General features: G+C 35.1%; 1 protein-coding gene across 1 annotated transcript; it reads left to right on the top strand.

Annotated features, from left to right (window-relative positions):
• Window positions 1–1,255: 1,255 nt before the first annotated feature.
• On the top strand, window positions 1,256–21,648 carry LOC145326480 (band 7 protein AGAP004871-like). Its single transcript, XM_080169848.1, has 11 exons — window positions 1,256–1,359; window positions 2,029–2,121; window positions 3,729–3,838; window positions 4,171–4,270; window positions 7,756–7,835; window positions 8,641–8,719; window positions 15,685–15,743; window positions 17,249–17,315; window positions 19,390–19,481; window positions 19,980–20,079; window positions 20,850–21,648. The coding sequence occupies exons 1-11, from the start codon at window positions 1,270–1,272 to the stop codon at window positions 20,904–20,906; spliced, it is 927 nt and encodes a 308-aa protein (XP_080025974.1). The 5' UTR covers window positions 1,256–1,269; the 3' UTR covers window positions 20,907–21,648.
• The last annotated feature ends 11 nt before the right edge of the window (window positions 21,649–21,659 follow it).

Below are 21,659 nucleotides of genomic sequence, written 5' to 3'. Positions count from 1 at the left end.
AGTTACACATAAAGTAGCTTTATCAGTAAAAATTTGTGAATAGAATGTAAATTAACAAAGGAGAAAGAATTTTATGTGAACATATTTATGCATCTAGAATAACAATTACATGCAAATATAACATGGGCAATTACGTGCATAAGTAGCACAGCTGAGAGTCAATGTAAGCTGTTTTACATAAATGAATATTGATTAACATGAATACAAGAATATATGCATGTTAGATTGGAATATCAGGACGTTTTATTTATCAAAAGAAACGGCGTGTCGTCTCGACAATACGTCAGTGATGATTATTTTAACTTAGTAGAGTAACTTAGTAGTAGATCAGAACCATTGGACACAATGATTGAAGAATACACGTTTGGGAAAAGAAGAACCCAAAAAAATGAGAAGTGAAGAAATGAAAATCTATAGAAAAATATGTAAAAAATCTAGCGCATATACAAGTACACTGTTGAGAACTGAGACCTACCCCCTTCCATTTAAAAAAAAAATAAATTAGAAATAGGGGAATTTGTTATTCATCAGGTTATTGGATACTTTGTTAGGTCCCAACCTTCAAAGGTTAGGCAAATGCACCCCCCCCCCCCCCTCCTCCTCTCTTATTACAATTTATTACAAAACTAAGGTGGTGGGGGGGAAGGGGAGGGGGTGTAAGTATTCAACAAGCAATTTGTTTAAAAGCACCAAAAATGTTGTGCAGCAACAATTAATTCTACTTTTTACACTCCCCAAGCTTTACACCCTCACATTTACATTCAAGCAAATAATTAAAACAGTTGTACTCTTTTTACTTTAAGATCCCAAAGAAAGCATATATTGTTTTACAATTTTTGAAATGATAAGCCTTGCGGTTTGATTTATTAACTTGGATAAAAACAAATAAATATAACTATTTTATTTTATTAAACACTTTGTTGAAGTCAAACTTACATTTAACATTTAATGTTCGTTTTACAGGTAGCCTATTGTTGTGATTTTTGGGGTTGAATTCCACTTTCCAATTTCGTTTCCAAGAGAAAAAATATAAATAAATTCTAGGGGGGGGGGGGGATTTTAAGGTTTGGTGATACCCTCCCCCAAAATAGCTATAAACATGTCCATGACTAATGAGAAGCTACACTGTAAAGGAGAAACCTATTGGTTCAGCAGTTACCAAGATTCTTCGGTGTAGAGACAGACACAGTTCCTATTATTTTTGATATAAGGATGAAGACTTTCTTTAAAAAGAAATTTATTGTTTTTAAATTATTAGATCTTTAAAAAATGGGAGAGGGTGAATCAGTGGAGGCTAACAGAGGGGGTGGAAAACAAACAGCTTTTAGAAAAAATTATGGATGCCCTGATGATGATGAGGTATAGATAGATAGATAGAAGATTATTAGAACAATGAAGTATACAAACTACTACTACTGTGTGTACTAGTGGCAGAAAGCAATAGCCAGGAAGATTTTTATTCTTAAACAGAACTACCCATATAATGCCAACACTAGACAACCTCGCCTTTTTTGCCTATGTGACTATTCCCTTCCTCTCTGGAAGACTACACAATATTTAGAGGAAGCAAATATATGTAGTTTGAAAGTAATCACAAATATAATCAGATTATTATTTAGTTTGTAAAGTTAGTTATAAATACGAAATTTATGCAAAAAAAAGAACAGACAATTGATAGGAATATACAAAGAAGATTGCATTAAATTGTCATTTATTAGGGAACAAGGATGACAGCATCCATAACTAGCGAAGCACAAAAAAAATGGATAAGAATACAAACAAGTAGATTTAAAAGCATGTGTTAAACAAAGACCTATTATTGGAAAAAAATCACGAAACCTTCCTCACGAATTTTTTTATTTTTATTTTCAAAACCTTATTTATACATTTGTATTCAAAATTACAACAACCCACCCCCCGTTATTTTGAAATAAATTTTAAATAAGTGGTGAAGGTAGTTGTATTTGGTACTGGGGGAAGAATGATTGCTACACAACGGTAAATAAATCTTATTAAGAATGTTTTTAGGAAACCAATGGATGTGTGACGTTCTTGTTCATAACCCTCTCTGTCCTTCTACTCCTATTTACCTTCCCCTTCACCCTGTGGGGCTGCTTTAAGGTATTTTTAATAGCAAAGCTTTCTACAGCTAGATTCATTGCGTATTTACGTTCATAGATGATGAATGTAATCCATAATTTAGACATGATTATTTTTTTTAAAAATAATATATCATTTATAAAGCGAAGCACCTCTGTATTCATGTCAGAAAGTCTGATTGTCAAAATTTATTTAAGAAGCTTCATATTGATATATTTTTTAATAACAAATCCTAAGACACGCCGTTAAGGCAAATGTTATTGATTGTTATGAATGTGATTATCTTGAAAGGGCTAGTACTGTATAATATGGTTTAGCTTTAGGTCCTACTTCACAAAGACTTAATTATTGATTTTATATTATCAATTAAAATTAGTTTATTTAAATTTTACACACAAGCACAAACGTGCAAAAGGGGATGCATACACCCCAATTGGGGTCCACCTCCTAAACCTATAAATAATCCCCTTGTCAGGGATCTAAACCCCCTGACATCCTAGCTAAGGGGGTATGTCAAGTGTAACAGGTATTAGAAATAGCACCGGGAAAAGTGGTTACCCCCCCCCCCCCCTAGAGAAAAATAACCCTATAAACAACACAAAACAAAATAGAAAACAAATGATTTATTGATACCAGTATTTTTCTGATCATTTTCCTAATTATTCCTATATATTTATTAACTAACAAAAAGGGCAAATAAATCAAGGTAGGGGGAATTGGGTAGCAACAAATATTTGAAATAAGGAATTCTAAAACATTAAGGGGAAATGATTACACAGTGAATGGTACCTGTACCCGGCCTTCCGAGAGAAAAAATGCAGACTTAGTTTTCCTATGGGACAAGAGTTATCTACAGATATAACCCATTCGGGAACATAATTGGAAATCAATCTTAAACTTTTGATCACAACTCAATTATTCTTATATGCATCAATTTTTTCAACAAAAATATATCTTTCTTGAATATAGTTTTATTTTAATATTTTTGTGTTAAAGCGGAACAATTTGTATAGAATCTTCGCCAAAATAGCCATACAATGAAAAATAATTATATTTCAAAATATCCTAACAAATACGATTATAAAAGAAACGTAAATCTCGTACAAAAATAGGCTTTAACAAACAAAATACAAATAACTTATTTGTGTCTTGCATTTCTTGTACCTTCTAACATCTAAAACCGCGTATATCTAGAAGGATAAGAAAAAACTGAAGAAAAACAACTTATGCTGTTTTTTTTTCAATTTATGAGGATTTTTTCATCAAACAACATGCAATGAGAAGCAAAAATAATCTTATTACAAACTGAAATAAATCCTGCCTTGAAAATTGTGTTTATTCACTTATAAGATCGGATATAGTCCCTTTCGTGGCAACGCCCATTAAGAGGCGTTTCTTCGTATTTTCACAGTAGCCTTTCTCTTATTTCTAGTGACTGCGGGGGGCTCTAACCCCGTGGGGCCACCACCTAACCAAATATAACCTAACCTTAAATAACCTATCAAAAGCCATTTAAATACGTCGAATCGCCCCTTAAGGGGCGTTGCCACGAAAGGAACTAAACCCATAAGATATTATCAGATTATACATCTAGCTTCATAAGTTCCCACTAATCTGACACTGTTTAGGTTGTCCAAGAATATGAGAGAGCTGTAATATTCCGGCTGGGCAGGCTTAGGTCTGGCAAGGCTAAAGGACCCGGAATATTCTTCATATTTCCCTGCATTGACACCTACAGGTTGAAAATTATTTATCAGCGCAGCCACTCTAGAACAAGAGTATCTTAGTTATTATCTGTTTCTTATTTTCTTCCGGCTGAAGGTATAAGACAATCATTTGTAGTATTTGGATTGTTAACTATCAAAGTAGTAGCATGTATGGAATTTGTCGTATTTGCGCCCTTTTTCTTAGGATTTACAATTTTAGTAGCTTGTCAGTTTCAGCAAATATTCTAGACGTTCTATGAGTCATCTGTTGAATTTTGTTTAGGTACCAGATATCATGAAAACTAATTTTGTCAATTTAAAAAATTGAATTTTTTGATTTTCACCATTGCATATTTTTTTGTAGGTGTGTTGATCTCAGAACTGTGGCATTTGATGTCCCACCCCAAGAAATTCTAACCAAGGACAGTGTCACTGTTTCTGTGGATGCTGTTGTCTTCTTCCAGGTATTTATTTATCTATCGGTTTGTAAGTCTATCTATCTATTGGTTTGTACGTCTATCTATCTATTTGTAATTTTATCCATTAGTTTCTCTAATTGTCTTTCTTTCATGTTCTTTTTGAAAAATATATAAAGGACAGTGTAACGTTTTCAGTAGATACTATTGTATTTTTCAAAGAATATATCTATTAATTTGTTTGTCTATTTATATTTTTTAAAGTCTATCAATTAATAACCTGAGATGAAAATATTCGTAGAAATTCTGAATGCTTTTGTATTTATCTATCTACTTATTTGTTCATCTTTTTAATTATGTACATGGGCCTATTAATCACCATATTAATGTTGTTGTTTTAATATTTGTCTATTAATTTTCAATTTTCAAACTATTTTTTATATACTTCTTCAGAAAGATAAAGAAGCAACCAGCGCATCCGATCATCGTGAGGGAAGGTGATGGGTTCGAATCTCGTCAAAATCCCCGTTTTAACTGAAGACATTAAAAGCTGTGCCCACCGCTGCCATTTCATATGCTCGTTAGTAATAGTAAGAGAAAGATGAATGCCTTGACCCAAAGCAGGCGCAACATCTTACCAAACATACAAATAGATGGAACTTCTAGACAAAGGTTGTGCAATTAAAAGTTGGTTGTCTTTATTAGTTGGGACCTAATTTTAAAGTCTGACCCTACAGGTAATGATCAAGTATAAGAATATGAAAATAAGATACAAAGATAGAGCTTCCCTAAAAATAATTATAAAAATATTTCTTTGGCTTATATGTATATCATGTAAATAAATACACGAAAAAAAATCATAAATGATTTATGTAGAATAATGTTCGACTTAGATATTAATATTTTTTGTTTACTACGCATATTTACAAGGATGACAACATCCTAAAGCAGCAAAGCACACAAGAATTATGTATAGGCTAACGGACAAAGTAGGTTGTATAGCAAATGTTTAGTAGTCATAAAAAAGAGGTAAAGGAAAGAGAAATATGATTGTATATCACGAAACCTTATGTAGCATAAACAATGTACCAATGAATTGTATACTGGATATCCGCCAAGAAAATCTACTTCCTCCATAGCGTTACAGACAGACAAAGTTAATAAGGAGTAGCTTGGTGAAAAGAAATCATATTATTGAATTCTTAGCATTCATCTTACAAATAAACAATTGTTTGTATAATTGTATTATTGGTTCTCAATACATATCTATAATTTTTATTATATTCAATCCAAATAAAGTTGGAAGTAATAACAGCAAAATAATAATCCTGCTTTTGATTAATTTCTATTCACAAGTAGATACGCCCCCTGAGGCCTCTAGGGGTACTTGTGAGAAAGAAAAGGGGAGGGTATGGATGAATAGGAAAGTCGACTCTCCACTTTAAATTTTTTGTGGGGTATTTTTTATAAGGGCGATTTCACTTGAAAAAGTGAAGGTATCCTCCATAAAGCAATTATGAAAGTTCCAAGAGTCCACTGTAAAGGAGAACCATATCACTACATAAAGATTCACCAACACAAAGTTAGAAATCCTGTTACTAGTCTTTTATATCAGGATATATTTTTTACAGTATGGCTTAGTAACCGATTATTATCCGCTGGTTAAGAAACGGTTCTCAGCCATACTAAAAAATCATGTATAGAATCGTATTACATACAATTTTCTTAAAATATTTTTTAAAAATAACAGTATAAGTGTCTATAACATGATCCGGTAATTTTTATTCCAGAATTGAAGTATCTACCTAGGTATATGTATATAATTGTTTTCTCCCTAAGTATCCAACTATCTACTATCTATCTAGGTATCCAACTACATATCTGCTATCTATCTAGGTATCCAACTACATATCTTCTATCTATCTAGGTATCCAACTACATATCTTCTATCTATCTAGGTATCCAACTACATATCTGCTATCTATCTAGGTATCCAACTATCTACTATCTATCTAGGTATCCAACTATCTACTATCTATCTAGGTATCCAACTACATATCTACTATCTATCTAGGTATCCAACTACATATCTGCTATCTATCTAGGTATCCAACTATCTACTATCTATCTAGGTATCTAACTATCTACTATCTATCTAGGTATCCAACTACATATCTGCTATCTATCTAGGTATCCAACTATCTACTATCTATCTAGGTATCCAACTAAATATCTACTATCTATCTAGGTATCCAACTACATATCTGCTATCTATCTAGGTATCCAACTACATATCTTCTATCTATCTAGGTATCCAACTACATATCTGCTATCTATCTAGGTATCCAACTACATATCTTCTATCTATCTAGGTATCCAACTACATATCTGCTATCTATCTAGGTATTCAACTACATATCTGTTATCTATCTAGGTATCCAACTATCTGCTATCTATCTAGGTATCCAACTATCTACTATCTATCTAGGTATCCAACTACATATCTGCTATCTATCTAGGTATCCAACTATCTACTTTCTATCTAGGTATCCAACTACATATCTACTATCTATCTAGGTATCCAACTACATATCTGCTATCTATCTAGGTATCCAACTACATATCTTCTATCTATCTAGGTATCCAACTACATATCTGCTATCTATCTAGGTATCCAACTATCTACTATCTATCTAGGTATCCAACTATCTACTTTCTATCTAGGTATCCAACTACATATCTACTATCTATCTAGGTATCCAACTACATATCTGCTATCTATCTAGGTATCCAACTACATATCTGCTATCTATCTAGGTATCCAACTATCTACTATCTATCTAGGTATCCAACTACATATCTACTATCTATCTAGGTATCCAACTACATATCTGCTATCTATCTAGGTATCCAACTACATATCTGCTATCTATCTAGGTATCCAACTATCTACTATCTATCTAGGTATCCAACTACATATCTGCTATCTATCTAGGTATCCAACTATCTACTATCTATCTAGGTATCCAACTACATATCTACTATCTATCTAGGTATCCAACTACATATCTGCTATCTATCTAGGTATCCAACTACATATCTTCTATCTCTCTAGGTATCCAACTACATATATGCTATCTATATAGGTATCCAACTACATATCTTCTATCTATCTAGGTATCCAACTACATATCTGCTATCTATCTAGGTATCCAACTACATATCTGCTATCTATCTAGGTATCCAACTATCTACTATCTATCTAGGTATCCAACTATCTACTATCTATCTAGGTATCCAACTACATATCTGCTATCTATCTAGGTATCCAACTATCTACTTTCTATCTAGGTATCCAACTACATATCTACTATCTATCTAGGTATCCAACTACATATCGGCTATCTATCTAGGTATCCAACTACATATCTTCTATCTATCTAGGTATCCAACTACATATCTGCTATCTATCTAGGTATCCAACTATCTACTATCTATCTAGGTATCCAACTACATATCTGCTATCTATCTAGGTATCTAACCCTCTCTCTGCTATCTGTAACAATGACAACTATATTCGTTCCACGCAACTTCTGGCAGCCACAACTTTGAGGTAACAAATAACAAACTTTAAATTACTTTTACTATATATGTTTAAATAAGCAATCTTTTTCTCAGGGATTTTAAAGGATAAGACAATTAATGATAAATAGATTTGTAACCGATAAACAAAATTACCCATTCTGTTGTTAAAAATTATTGATTAGAAAGTTTGGTCACTGCAAAATTGAACTATCCAATCGTTTTTACTAAAATTGCTTTAAGATTTTGAGCTAATAAGGGTTTATTTCCTTTACTGTTCGTCTTTATTATGTTTCTCGCTAATCATGATGTATGTATATAGCCTTGATTCTCTGAAGTTAGGATTCAGATGCACGAGGAGATTGTAGGTGAGAATCCTTTGACCAATCCTAGATTGATAAGCTTCGCGCACAGCTGAATGTATCCTATGTTACATTACAAGCTGACCCGCAATTCTCGTGGAAGCTACTTAATTATTACATCACCCTGGCCTAGAGTTTTGGCAGTTGTTCCATATTAAGCCACCCTAATTAATGGCACTCTCATATGAATGAGGAGCATGGACGAGGGAAAGCACGATTATATTTGCTTGATAGGTAGGATCCTAACTTCCTACAAATCTCCCTCCTTACAACCTAAGGGCATCACAGGGAAGGTTGCGTGATTATATTATGACAAATTGCAACAGCATTTGTAATCCAAGAGCAATATCTATCATTGGACTTGAACTCGGATTTTCCCAACCACAGCGTAGTGCGCTAACCACTACTCTATGGGACACCATTGCTAATCATGATAGATGTCATTCTTGTTATATACTTGTTTCCTTGTTTTAGAAATGTATTGGGAACTAAGAATTTATCAGATATTTTGACAGACAGAGAGGCCATGGCTGAACATATGCATCACACTTTGGTAAGTTAGTCATATCCACCAGGGATCTCAAGGGATAAGACAATGTATGATAGATTGATGTACACCACATCGTATTATAGACAGCTTTCTGCGGATATTAAAATGAACATTATAAGATTAAATCCAGTTTTGTTAGTACCGAGGGGCAAAAGGCCCAGCTATCAAAACTGGCATTAATTTTATGATTTTTTCAATACTCGTGGTAAATTGTCTGTAATACGATGCTATACATGATTTTTTTTCAGTAGGTATCGGAACCGTTTCTAATCCAGCTAATATTAATCGGTTTCGAAGCCAAACTGGAATAAAAATTACCCGTCTGTATCTTGCAGTGTGTGGAAAATTTTATAAGGATAATGATATTATTTTTAATGAGTTTGTTTCCTCAGAATTGGAAAATAATAATTTTTAATAAATATCAGTTCCATTCATGAGAAAATAAAAAGAAGTATCATCATTTTTTTGTATCATTAAGTAAAATGATTTTTGATTTATAAAAATAGAATTAGTTTTTTTCAACCTACCATTCATAATAACAGGTATGATAAAAAGCAAACAAACATGACAAGCATTACTCTTTATGGTCAATCAGACACACCAATCCGTCAAAATTAAAAAGAAATTTCAAACAAACATAAACTTTTGTTTCTTTTAGGCACATTTTTAAGTTAAAAATTTTCCCAGGCAAAGCTTAATTCTAATATTCAATACTGACTCAATACACTAATGAAATAAAAACTGCCATTTCGTATCAAAATATGTAAATTTTGTATCAGGTATCAGGTATCAGAATGTAGCAGGCCTCAGGAACTTGGGCGGCTACCTAAATAGTATATGTTAGCCTTCTCTTGTTGTGACATGATGTCCCATGTCCGCCTATAATATATGTTTCTCTAAACTTGTGGTTTTAAACTCTAAATTTTCCTGTTTTTTTATAAATTTCAATATGTGCTTAAGACTCAAGGTATGGAAGTCTTTGGTCCGTATGGTGTTGTTACCAAATAGCTCCAGCCTGAGCTTGTTGTATCTGGGGCAGTAGCCGATGAGGTGTTTGATGGTTTCCTCATGGAATCCACACTGTTGACAGCCTGGGTTGTCTGCCAGGTTCATTCTAAATAAGTGTTTATTAGTGTTAGCGTGGCCAGTCAGGATCTGACATGCATACATGACAAAAGTCCTGTTTTTGTTCTGGATGAGTTTCCAGACATTGTTTCTGGCTTCTTTCAGAAACATTCGTGTTTGTCTGCAGAATCTTGGGTCAGCAGGACTCATCCACTTCTGTTGATGAGCCCTGTCGGCCCATTCTTTGATTATACCATTGGTGTATGATATAGGAATGGGTGCATGTGGTTCTGGATAGATTACCTGTTTGTTGTTCATTGCGGAGCCAAGCTTGGCTAGGCGATCCGCAATTTCATTACCTTTGTGACCTACATGTGCTGGGATCCAGATAAGTTCCACCATATTTTTCTTACCTAGTCTGTTTAGTGCCTGTTTGGCTCTCGCCACACAGGTGCTGTCCACTATATACTTACTTGCAGCTTTGATAGCTGCCTGGCTGTCAATATGTACTTTAATATTTTTACCTATGGGGTTGATTTCTAGTAGATGTTGTGCCGCAGCTTCCATTGCCAGGATTTCCGCTTGGAACACTGTGGCAATCTTACCTAGGTGCCTGTATCCCTGTTGTTTGATATTGATACCTTTGGTTGTGTAGCCAAAACCACTACCTGATTTGGTTTTTGACCCGTCTGTGTAGACATGAATGGTGCTGTCATTTGATGTAGTGAGCTTAAACTGATATTTGTTCAGCTCATCTTTTGTTTTTATGATACTAATAAAATTACACTCACCCCTTTGCTTGTTGATGAGCTTGTCTGTTGGCAGTGATAGTTCTGGGAGTTCTTTTGCCAATTTTAGAACTCTGTTGGTGTGGTTTTCAGGTTTTGTGACCTCTCCTTCCTTGTGTGACCAGTTACCATTCCTCGTCAACCTTAAGTAACTTTTCAGTGATAGAGCCCTAATATGAATTTCTATAGGATGTAGATCTAAAATAATTTCCATGGCCTGTGTGGCTGTGGTTTTCATTGCATTAAGAGAGGCAAGGCACCCCCTGCGCTGGACCTTTTCTAGTTTTTTAATGTGTGTGGTTTTGTAGGCACTGTTTAGCCAAACTAGACATCCATATGTAAGGATGGGTCTGACTAGACTAGTGTACATCCACCTACACACTTTGGGTCTTAGCCCCCAATTTTTCCCAAGCATTTTACGACATTGGTTCATAACTATATTTGCTCTCCTGGTGATGTTATCTACATGTTTGGTCCAGGTGAGTTTGGAATCTAGAGTGACCCCCAGGTACTTAAAGGTTTTAACAACTTCAACTAACTCACCATTTACCTTGACTATTGGGTTTCTGATGTTGCGTTTGCGGGTGAAAACCATGATTTTGGTTTTTGAGGCGCTGAAACTAAGGCCACAGTCTGAAGCCCAGGTTTCCATTACCTTTGCATCCTGGTTTAGGCGATCCTCTATGGTTGATATATCTATACCTGTGACTAAGTCCACTAAGTCATCAGCAAAGGCATTTATCATGCTGGGGTGTACATCTGGGAACCTATCTAAGAGATCATCTGGTTCTAAATTCCAGAAGATGATGGACATAATGCCACCTTGTGGTGTCCCCCTGGTGGGGATCTTTGTGACACACTCACCATTTAGCGTGGCTTCGGCTATTCTGTTGGTGAGCAGGTGTTCTGACCATTTTGTAATAGCTGGATCTATACCTTTCCTTACCAAGTTGTTGATAATGCTGCTTATGCTGGCTTTAGAGAAGGCTGCATCAATGTCTAGAAAGAGGGCACCTGTGATCTCTTTCTTTTCAAGTGATTTTTCAACCTTGTGTACTAACCTATGGAGAGCATCTTCTGTAGATATACTTTCCCTGTAGCTGAACAAGTTCTTATGAAGCTTGTTATACTTGAAGGTGGTCCTGTTAAGATACCAGAAGATGAGCCTTTCAAGACCTTTCAGGAGAAAGGATGTCAGGCTGATGGGTCTGAGATTTTTTGGGTTACTATAATCTAGTTTACCAACCTTTGGTATGAAAACTACTTTAGTTCTCAACCAGCTTTTAGGTACTTTACCTTGTATAATACTTAGCTTGTAGATATGTGTGACTAGGTCCAGAATGGCATCTGAGCCATGTTGTAGCATGGCTGGGTAAATGCCATCTGGGCCTGGGGATTTATATGGACTGAAACTTTTAAAGCATGCCTTAACTGATTGTCTGTTCACAATGTTGTCAATATCTAGATTACTTACACCAAAGTCTCTAGGGACATACTGTTCCTCCTCTGGTACACTGGGGAAATGTGTGTCTAATAATACCTTTAAAGTTTCTTCTGGGGAGCAGGTGAAATCACCTTGTTGGTTTTTTACTGTACCTAGTTCAATCTTGTTGCCCTGGGCGAGAACTTTTTGTATTCTGCTTGCCGTGGTGAGGTCTGAAAGTTCGTCACAATGACGTTTCCATCCCTCAATTTTAGCTGTTTTGATGTCAGATTTATACTTACTTTTTAACCTGTCATATGCCTCTTTAGTCTCAGCTGTATTATACCTGCGGTTTTTGACGTTAGCTCTGTGTAGCTTACGTTGTGTTTGACTAAGATTACCATTCCACCAAGGTGGTCTTCTTTTACCTTTGAAGAATCTCAGCTTGCAGCTAGAGTTATAGGAGTTGATAATAGCATTTTCTAATCTATCCGTTAGTATGTCTATGTTTTCACTATTTGTATTAATACCTGAAATTTCTTTGTTCAAATTTTGACCAAAGAGAGACCAGTCTGTTTTTTTTACATTTCTGTAAGAGTTGTCCATATTTGGGTCAGCTATGTTTTTACTTACAATAAGGTCAAATTCAATTCTACGGTGATCTGACATTGTTTCATCACTAGATACCTGCCAGTTTACTACTTTGTCTAAGACTTTAGTGTCACCTATTGTGATATCAATTACCTCTTGTCTCCTACAATCGGAAAAAGTGTAATCATTACCTTTATTAAGAATGTGTAAGTTTGTGGAGGACAACCATTCCATGAGCTCTACGCCCCTTCGGTTGTCATTTGAGCTGCCAAAAGCTGTACTATGGCAGTTTGAATCACTGCCAATTAGTAGGGACCATCCTTTGGTCCTGCAGAAAGTTGTGAGCTCTCTCAGCAGTTCCGGGGGTGGTGGTGGTGCTCCAGGTCCCTGGTGATATTCCATGTATACACTAGAAATAACTAAAGTGGTCCCATCCTCCAAATGCATGCCCACTGAGCACATATCGGGAGAACAGAACTGATTTATCTGCCAGCAATTAAGGTTTTTTGATACTAAAATCCCTGCCCTGTTCTTAGTATTAGGCTTACCGCAAAAAAGCTTATGTTTTTTTGAGAAACCAGTAATTTTAAAACTTTTATGATTAAAATTTGGCTCTTGTATCAGAGAGACAAATCCTGCATAGGTAAAGTCAATGTTGTTACTATTTAAGCCTAAGCTTAAGTAATTGTCATGTACTGCTGTAGCTGCGATTGCTTTATGTAAGTTGATTTGACTAAATTTTAGTCTAGTTTGAGTAGGTGGCGTCATTATTTATAAAAATTATTTAAGGGGGAAAAATTTATATAAATATACTAAATAGAAAAATACTTAGTTTTTCTCCTGCATGGAGGCTCCCTCCTGGAGGGGTGGGAAACCTTCCTTCTTCCTCTCACTCCAATCCTCCAGAGCTTTACCCCAGACATCAGAGTACGTGTAGATGCTGGTCTTCAGCTGGCTGCCTTGGTCAAGGATGCTGTCCAGGGCGTCCTCGGCTACTTCCACGACAATGCTAAAAAATTTAGCACCCTCTGGAAGCTCCTCATCCTTGTTCAAGCATCCCTTGACCACCTTTAGATGTTTTTCCCTTAAAAATGGATTATATAACCTGAGAAAGCTTTCCATTAAGGACCTTTCTTTCCAGGCCAACCTCTTGAGGTTCTTGACAGAGAGGCACACAAACGGCATCTCCCCTGGGCCGTATGCCGCATACTTGTACCCCAGCTTTTCCCTGCCCTCGGGCACTCCGGCTTGCCGGATTGTCCTGAGCAGGAAATCAACCGTGGCTTGGTTGCGGCACTTGACCCAGAAGCCATGGTTCCTGCGCCCCCTCCCCAAGATGTCCTTTCCCATGTCAATGGCCTCGAGATTTTTGTCGAGGCCCTCACTCATTAGGGCCATCTCCAGCTCCGCCTCAATGGTGTCCCAGTCATCTTGGTCCAGCGTGTGGAGGTCAGCATCGGCGCCGGCATCGTCATTGTCCGGCACCGCCCTGACATCCACCTGCAGGCCCTCGACTCTGGCCGCCTTGGAGAAGGACATTTCGTCCCTTTTGACCCTTCTCTTTTCTGCCCTGATTTTGTGGGCCCTGTTCTTGCCCTGATTGCTGGCTACAGCTGCACCACTGACAACCTGTTTTTCCCCTTTCTTTGTTTTCCCCCCCTTGCCCCTCTTCCTTTTCTTTTCCACTTGCCAACCCTCCCCTTCCCCTTTGTCAGTGTTGCAGCCGGCTCCATCATTCAGAGTTTCCGAAAATGTATCCAGAAACTGGCCAAAATCGTCCGTACTTCTGTCGAGGGAAATAATGGTTTTATCCATCAAATTCCCATTGTCATTCCCTGGGGGTGGCGTCGAGACAGCGGCAGCCCCCACGGAAGTACCTGCGCCGGATGGGTTTCCTGCTCTGGATGGCGTAAGAACAGCGGCATCCTTCATCGCAGTAGTACCACGTCCGTCTGGTGTAGTCGGCGCTGAGAGCGCCGAAGTTGACATTCTCCTGGGAGAAGCAAATCTCCTATTCGGAAATTTGCTTGTCCCAGGGACTGATACGCCGGAAATATCAAAATTACCGACCGTTTCTGCTGTTGGTTTGAGGCTTCCTGTAGTCCTTTGGGGGGTCCCAACCAGTCCCTCTTCCATTGGGATATCCCCCCCGGCAGTAGCTTCAGGGATGAGTTGGCCGCCGGCTCCAGTCTCATCTCTCTTCCCCATTTCGAGTTGGGAGACATTCACATTTTCATTAACATTCATGTTGAAAGACATTTTTAAATAAGCTAATATTCTGAAAAAGAATATTAGTTATTTTGGGTGGCCTAGAGAAAATTTGCTTCCTAAAGGATTTCACTGCGGCCAGAGTTACATCCTTACCTAAATTAATTTGCGGGGAATTTTTTTTTTTATGTACTGTTTTTTGTTTTGTATTTTGATTTAATTTACTTCTGATTAAAAACACAAAATAAAAGAAATAAAGTTTAAGAAAGGTTTGTGTGATCACAATGGTTTGGTGTAGACTGTGGGGGGATGTAAACAAAAGTCAGCTGATTTGATTTTAGTATTGTGATCAACCAATCAGAAGCAGCCTTATATTAGAAAAGACGACATTTTTAAGTTACCCTAGTTCTCGGTTAATCAACACCCCATAATGATAATTATTTGTCATTTGGGGATGTAGCCATGGAAGAGAATATTTGATTATACCATAAATTTTGTAACAAATAATGTAGTGTGATTTTTTTATGCAGTGTTTTCAGATTGTTCCAATTAAGGATTTGAGGATCTAGATCATTACATTATTGATTATGATCGAAAATTTATGTCAAATATAAAATATCTGTGTGTTTGAAATAGACACACTTTCTAGTTCTATCTATCTATTTATATTAGGAGGATGTAACTAATCCTAAGGATGTCCTTGTTGGAAGAGTAGCAATATTGCATTGTAACTATCTATCTATCTATTATGATAATACAAAAAATCTAATTATCTATCTATTTTAGGAAGATGTAACTAGCCCTTGGGGTGTTCATATTGAGAGAGTACAACAATATTGCATCAATCTATCTACTATGATAATACAAAAATTCCAATTATCTTTCTATTTTAGGAAGATGTAACTAACCCCTGGGGTGTTCATGTTGAGAGAGTTGAACTCAAAGATGTTAGGTAATCAATATTTATAACTATTACAAACAAGTTCATAATAAGTAGAGGGACAAAGTTACTCAAAAATCAGCCATGTGACGTCATAAAAATGAGGAAGATGAGAGAAGAAGTGGGAAAGAAAACCCCTAAAAAGAGATTAATTATCCCTCATTTTTATGACGTCACATGGCTGATTTTTGAGTCACTTTGTCCCTCTACTCATAATAATCACGTGCAGATTTAAGACGTGTTATTCATAAAAGTATATTGTTTTGGGATGAAATATTAGATTTTCCAAACCCCATTCCTACGCTATTCTTTACTAAAGGCAAAGTCTTTTTTTAGTATTCTAAAAATATTATTTTTATTTCTAATGAAGCCAATAAATTTTTCACACAAAAAAACCTTAATATATCCAATTTAGAGTTTTGCATCAGAAATGGTGTTCTTACATTTTCTCCAAAATTCCTTAAATATTTACAACAAAAAAAGTTTTTATTACTGAAAAAGAAAAAGATTGCTTGATTAAAACCTTTTTTTCAACGAACAATTTAAGAATATAAAATGGATAATATATTTCAAATTGATAAAAATATTGTATGTTATAAATTAATCTAAAACTTTGTCATTATACAGCTTACACCATCAACGAAATTAGGTCGGGAAAAAATCACGAAACCTGTACGTGATTTTCAGCTGTGGTTGGGGGCAACACAATTGACAACCTTTTAACCTGGTCCCCAAATATTATTTTATATTTATTTCGTTTGTTGGCAATACCTTTTTCCCGGTCATCATACGTCATTACATACAGTCAAATCTTTAAAACAAAAGCCTATCTTCACAGATTAGCTGTGCTAAGAAAAAATATTAGCTAGTTAAATCGCAATAAGTCTCTGTCATTCAATCTAAAACAGAAACCTGGATTTGTCATTAGCAAACAATCTTAAAATAAAATAAAAATTTATTTCTATTTCTTTTTATTTTCTACTATGCTGTCTATAACACAAAGTAGCACGATGTCTATCTGTCTGTCTGCAAGCCAAATAGGAAGCAAGGGAAATTTCAGTGAAAAAAATATAAAAATTATCCTTATGATAAAGTAACAGGATGTGTGTTTGTCTGTCTGTTTGTTTGTACCGAAGGATCTCGCTAACCGCTGAACATAACGGGTTCTCCTTAACAGGGTAGCTTCTCATATGGCCCGGGAAGGTTTATAACCATTTTGGAGGAGGGTACCACCACCCTCCCAAGAGAAATCGCCGCTAGAAAAAAAATTATCCCTCCCAATTTTTTTTGTTGATTTTTTAACTAAAATTGAAAAAAGGTGGGGGGCCCCAAATTTTTTTTTTTACTTTTTCTTTTAAAATCTAAAATAATAAATTGGGTTATCAAATTCTCCCTTCCTTAAGTGCCCCAAGAGGCCGCTAGGGGCGTAGCCGCTAGTATAAAGTAAAGTAACCATTATTGAAAAGAAAGAAAATTATTTATTCTTATCTGTGCTCTAAAATTTCCAATATATTTAGGCTCCCGCAAAACATGCAAAGAGTTATGGCAGCTGAGGCCGAAGCCACTAGAGAGGCTAGAGCTAAGGTATCTATCTATCCATTATCTATAAATCTATATATCTACTTATATCTATTCATCTAGCTAAACAGTCTAGAGTTATGTATTTATATGCTTTAACTCACATATCTGATCATCTGTATATCTCTTTATTTGGAAAGAGAGTGTATATTGGGTGCTTCTTAGAAGCCACGCAGGTTTAAAGCACCTCAACCATAGGCCCCATAGGGTAAGGGATCCACGGAGGAGTTAGACATAAAAAACTGAGTGATCTTTATGAATTTTACAATCGTCAATTAATTAATGTTCATCCCCAATGATGATACACAAAATAACCACTTCTGCACATTATTGGTTGAAACGTTTGGACACTCAATTTAATGAACGAACCAATCAAAATTAAAAAAAGTCCCCAAAGTTGGTTAGCCAACGAAATAGAAAACAGTATTATAAAACCTTGGGAACTAGTATAGCAAAGAACACTATGTCCTCTCCCTCCCTGGATGAAACTACTTTCTCTTCTCCCTTTTTTTTTAATCCATTTATGATAAGGAGGAAAGCCATTTTTATATAACTATAAATCTATCAAATATATAATTGAAAATCTCACATGATTTATCTAAAGGTGATCTAAATTAAATTAATTAATTTTCTATTTGTAACTAGCGATCAAAATAAGGATGACTTCATCAGTTATTGACGAAAATTAAATTAATTATTTTCTAATTGCAACTTGTGATTGAAACAAGGATGACATCTTCAGCTATTGACGAAGTAAAGAGAAAAAAATCCGTTGGAAATATACAAATATATATCCATATCCAACCCACCCCCCCTTACTTTAAAATTAAATGAGGCTGGAAAAGTGGTAATTTTTAGTTTGTTTGGTATTACTTTAGGTCAGGTTAGGGTTAGGGCCCCCTTGCAAGTGTAGGCTCTAAGGGGAAAAACATCCTACCCTCCCCAAACATTTTTCCATTTATTTAAAAAAATAAGGGATAGGAAGGGGTTTTAAGGCTTGATAAGTCCTTTGATGAAAGCACCGTAACTTTTAACTTTCTTTTCATGCTTAGTGTTATGGACGGACGAGCAGACAGACATTCATTCATAGAGAGTAGCCTTGCTGCTAAAAAGTGTGTATTTGTGGGCAGATATTTGAAACCTTGACAGAGATTTCCATTTTCCAATCAATTTGTGCAAAACAGGTGACACATAGGAAGCAGAAAAGTAGGTCTCAGAAAATGGCTTCGTAAAAAAAGACCCTAGTAAAAGTGGCTGACTCAGATTATGACGACAAAAAAAATTAACCAATGAGAGGCCACTATAAATTTTATTATTAGTCAATTACAGTGTATACTGGCCTCTCATTGGCTAATTTTTTTACGTCATAATCAGAGTCAAACATTTTTACTAGTTTCGTAAAAAAACGCTATCCTCAAAAACACCAATTGTAAAAAACGCAAATACATCGTTTTTGAGGAAATAAAGAAATGCCAAATAAATATTCTATAAAATCGTATATTAAAGCACTAAAACAAAATTGTCTGACTGACTGACAGGATTAGGGATGAAAACTCAATGATGGTTAATTAATTTGCAAACCTCTTTTCCCCTAAAATAAATTACCACTTTTAATGGCAGAATAACACAAATAAGAGTTTTGGGAGATATATGTTTATTATTTATTATTCTATCCATGATTCGGTGAGAATAAGAGAACATGTATTGTAAAAAAAATTCATATTTTGAAATATTTTGTATTCATATTATGAATGTATTCATATTTTTTATCATGATGACACACAACGTAATTTAGTACAGAGGTAAAAGGAAAGAGAAATATTAAAAAAATCCACTCAACCATATTTGTTGATATTGTTGTAGTTTTGACTTTTCTAAAGTAATTAATCCTAAGACATCCAAATAAAACATGCATTTATATTGCATAATTGATTGATCGACCTGGTAAATTAGGCAAGGTGTTTACACCCCTCTAGGTGTCCACACCTCTACACCCCCCTAGAACATCTTCCTAAAACAGCGGAGGGATTTTCTAAGTCAACCTTCTAACTTAGTAGCGGAAAGAAATTCTATTATTCAGGTAATTGCAAGTGATGGCGAGTATAAGAGCAGCAAAGCCCTAAAAGAAGCAGCTGACGTCATTGCTAGCAGCCCAGCTGCTTTACAGCTCAGGTAAAGTAAATGCTTGTCTTGTAAAAATAAAGAAAAATTTGTAAGCAAATCAATTTTTATTGGATATAATCCTTTCTAATGAATTAGTAAACCATACGTGACCACTACCAACCTTATTTGAATTATTGAAAGTCTTTAACTCTATAGTTTTATCTAAACTTTAAGTTAAACTAACCTCACATAAAAATAAATTTTTGGAAGAAATCAAAGGGACTAAAAAGGATTTTGCTGATTTAGGGATAATCACTTATCTTTAAAAATATCTATAAAGATACTGTGAAAATACGACGAAACCCGCAACTTGGTTTTCTTGAAGCTAGTAAAAGTGGCTGACTCAGATAATGACGCCAAAAAATTAACCATTGAGAGGCTACTATAAAATTTACCATTGGTCAATTAGAGTGTATACTGGCCTCTCATTGTTTTTTTACGTCATAATCTGAGTCAGCCACTTTTACTAGCCGCGGCTTGTTTTCCAAGATCAATAATTTTATTTAGATATTTGCAATCATTGCACACCATATCTGCTGAAAAGAATTCCACTATCGTGTTCCCACTCCCTATGGAAATTCTAGGAGCATATGTAGAATCTACAGGGGTAAGTTTAGCTATCTATCAATTTATCTACTTATTTATCTATCTATCTACATACAGGGGTAAGTTTATCTATCTATTTATGTATCCATCTTTCTATCTATCTATATTATATATATCCAACCTTCTTTCCATACATCCATCTATCAATATAACTATCCATCCATTTATTCATTTAGAAATCTATTCATCTATCTCTCTAATTTTCTATTTATGCAAAGATAGTAAGCTTTTTTCTGTAAATGATTAAATAGACTTTTTTTATAATCTCACACTTTAAATATTCATCCATCTATCTGTCTATCTTTAGCCCCTGTTTCTTTTCCTTCGGGATCAATTTATCAGGATAAGTTTAATTAGATTTTCAACAACAAGTAGAAGTTTAATTTTCACCTCTGTCACATGTTATGTTACACTTTAGCAATAAAACAAGAACAATCATGTTAATAGCATTAAATATTATAGTAGATGGACGGAGGAACGGGCGTAATGAGAAAGCATAGCTTAAATAGTTTATAATTTTAAAATTTCTTAAAATAATCTGAATTAAGTTTGAGTGACACACATTTTTAGAGAAAAAACATGATCGTTCAGTCGGTCAGCGAGATCTTAAGGGACACACAAACAAAGATGAATATATTTAATATCATTTTATCTTAGCGGCTCCGCCCCTATGGCACTCTGGGTAAAGAGTAAGAGGAAATAGTATAGGGGCGGGGATGATTTCTCTTTGAAAGATAAAATATTTATAAAACTTCCTAATTTTTTTTTCAGGATGGATTGCGTAACAGAAAGGGCCAGCAGCACGACTGTAAATGCGAGTGTAAATAAAGTATTTAATCACCAACCTACTTACCTTACATGCTTTACATTATTTATTTAGAAATTACCCTTTGATATCTTGCTATGAAGGTTTAGGATGTTTGTTTGTCTGTATGTGAATTACTTATAAGCTTATCATTATATGTAAATACTAAATTATCCAAATTTTAAATTGAAATCTTTCAAAATAATTGCAAAAAATCTAAACAGAGGTGAATTCTTTAAAAAAAAATTGCCTTCTAAAATTAGTTTGTCCCACTACAATCAGTAAGGCTCACTAAAAATTTTGTGGGGCAAACTGATTTTAGTGAGGCAAAAGTTTTTTTTTAAGAATTCACCTCATTTAAATTAAATCAAATATTTACCAGGAACCAAAGATAGTATTGTAAACTCAAGAATTAAGTAGATGAAGATAATTTTATGTCCATTGTAATAACCCTGTCGTATTTTCAATTAATTTAAGTGTTTGTACATATTCGTTACTACTTAAATATATTAGAAAATTAATTATTTAAATTTGTATAAAAAACCGTATTGTTAACCCTAAAAGATCGGGCCCTCAGTTGGGCCTAATTTTTAAAGAAAGGAACCAAACACCCCGTCCCTGTTCTATCATATGATGATATTCTAAAAATCAAATTTTCACTTGTGTCTAATCACCACAGTCAGGTCAGGTCTTAATTATATCCATCTAACTTTTACACACATAAAATAATTAAACATTAATGTAACAGTGTGGACGTCGCACCTGCCCCCCCCCCC

The sequence above is a fragment of the Acartia tonsa genome, chromosome 8 (genome assembly GCF_053477335.1).
Source record: "Acartia tonsa isolate MP-2025a chromosome 8, ASM5347733v1, whole genome shotgun sequence".
NCBI classification, from domain to species: domain Eukaryota; kingdom Metazoa; phylum Arthropoda; class Copepoda; order Calanoida; family Acartiidae; genus Acartia; species Acartia tonsa.
This window is presented reverse-complemented; position numbering and strand designations above follow the sequence as displayed.

Excerpts from the sequence above, each read along its gene's own strand:
- LOC145326480 (XM_080169848.1), top strand. The coding sequence starts at position 1,270 with ATGGGAGAGGGTGAATCAGTGGAGGCTAACAGAGGGGGTGGAAAACAA. Across the intron at positions 17,316-19,389 it reads CTAGAGAGGCTAGAGCTAAG|GTAATTGCAAGTGATGGCGA; the intron begins GTATCTATCTAT and ends TCTATTATTCAG. Across the intron at positions 19,482-19,979 it reads CCAGCTGCTTTACAGCTCAG|ATATTTGCAATCATTGCACA; the intron begins GTAAAGTAAATG and ends AATTTTATTTAG.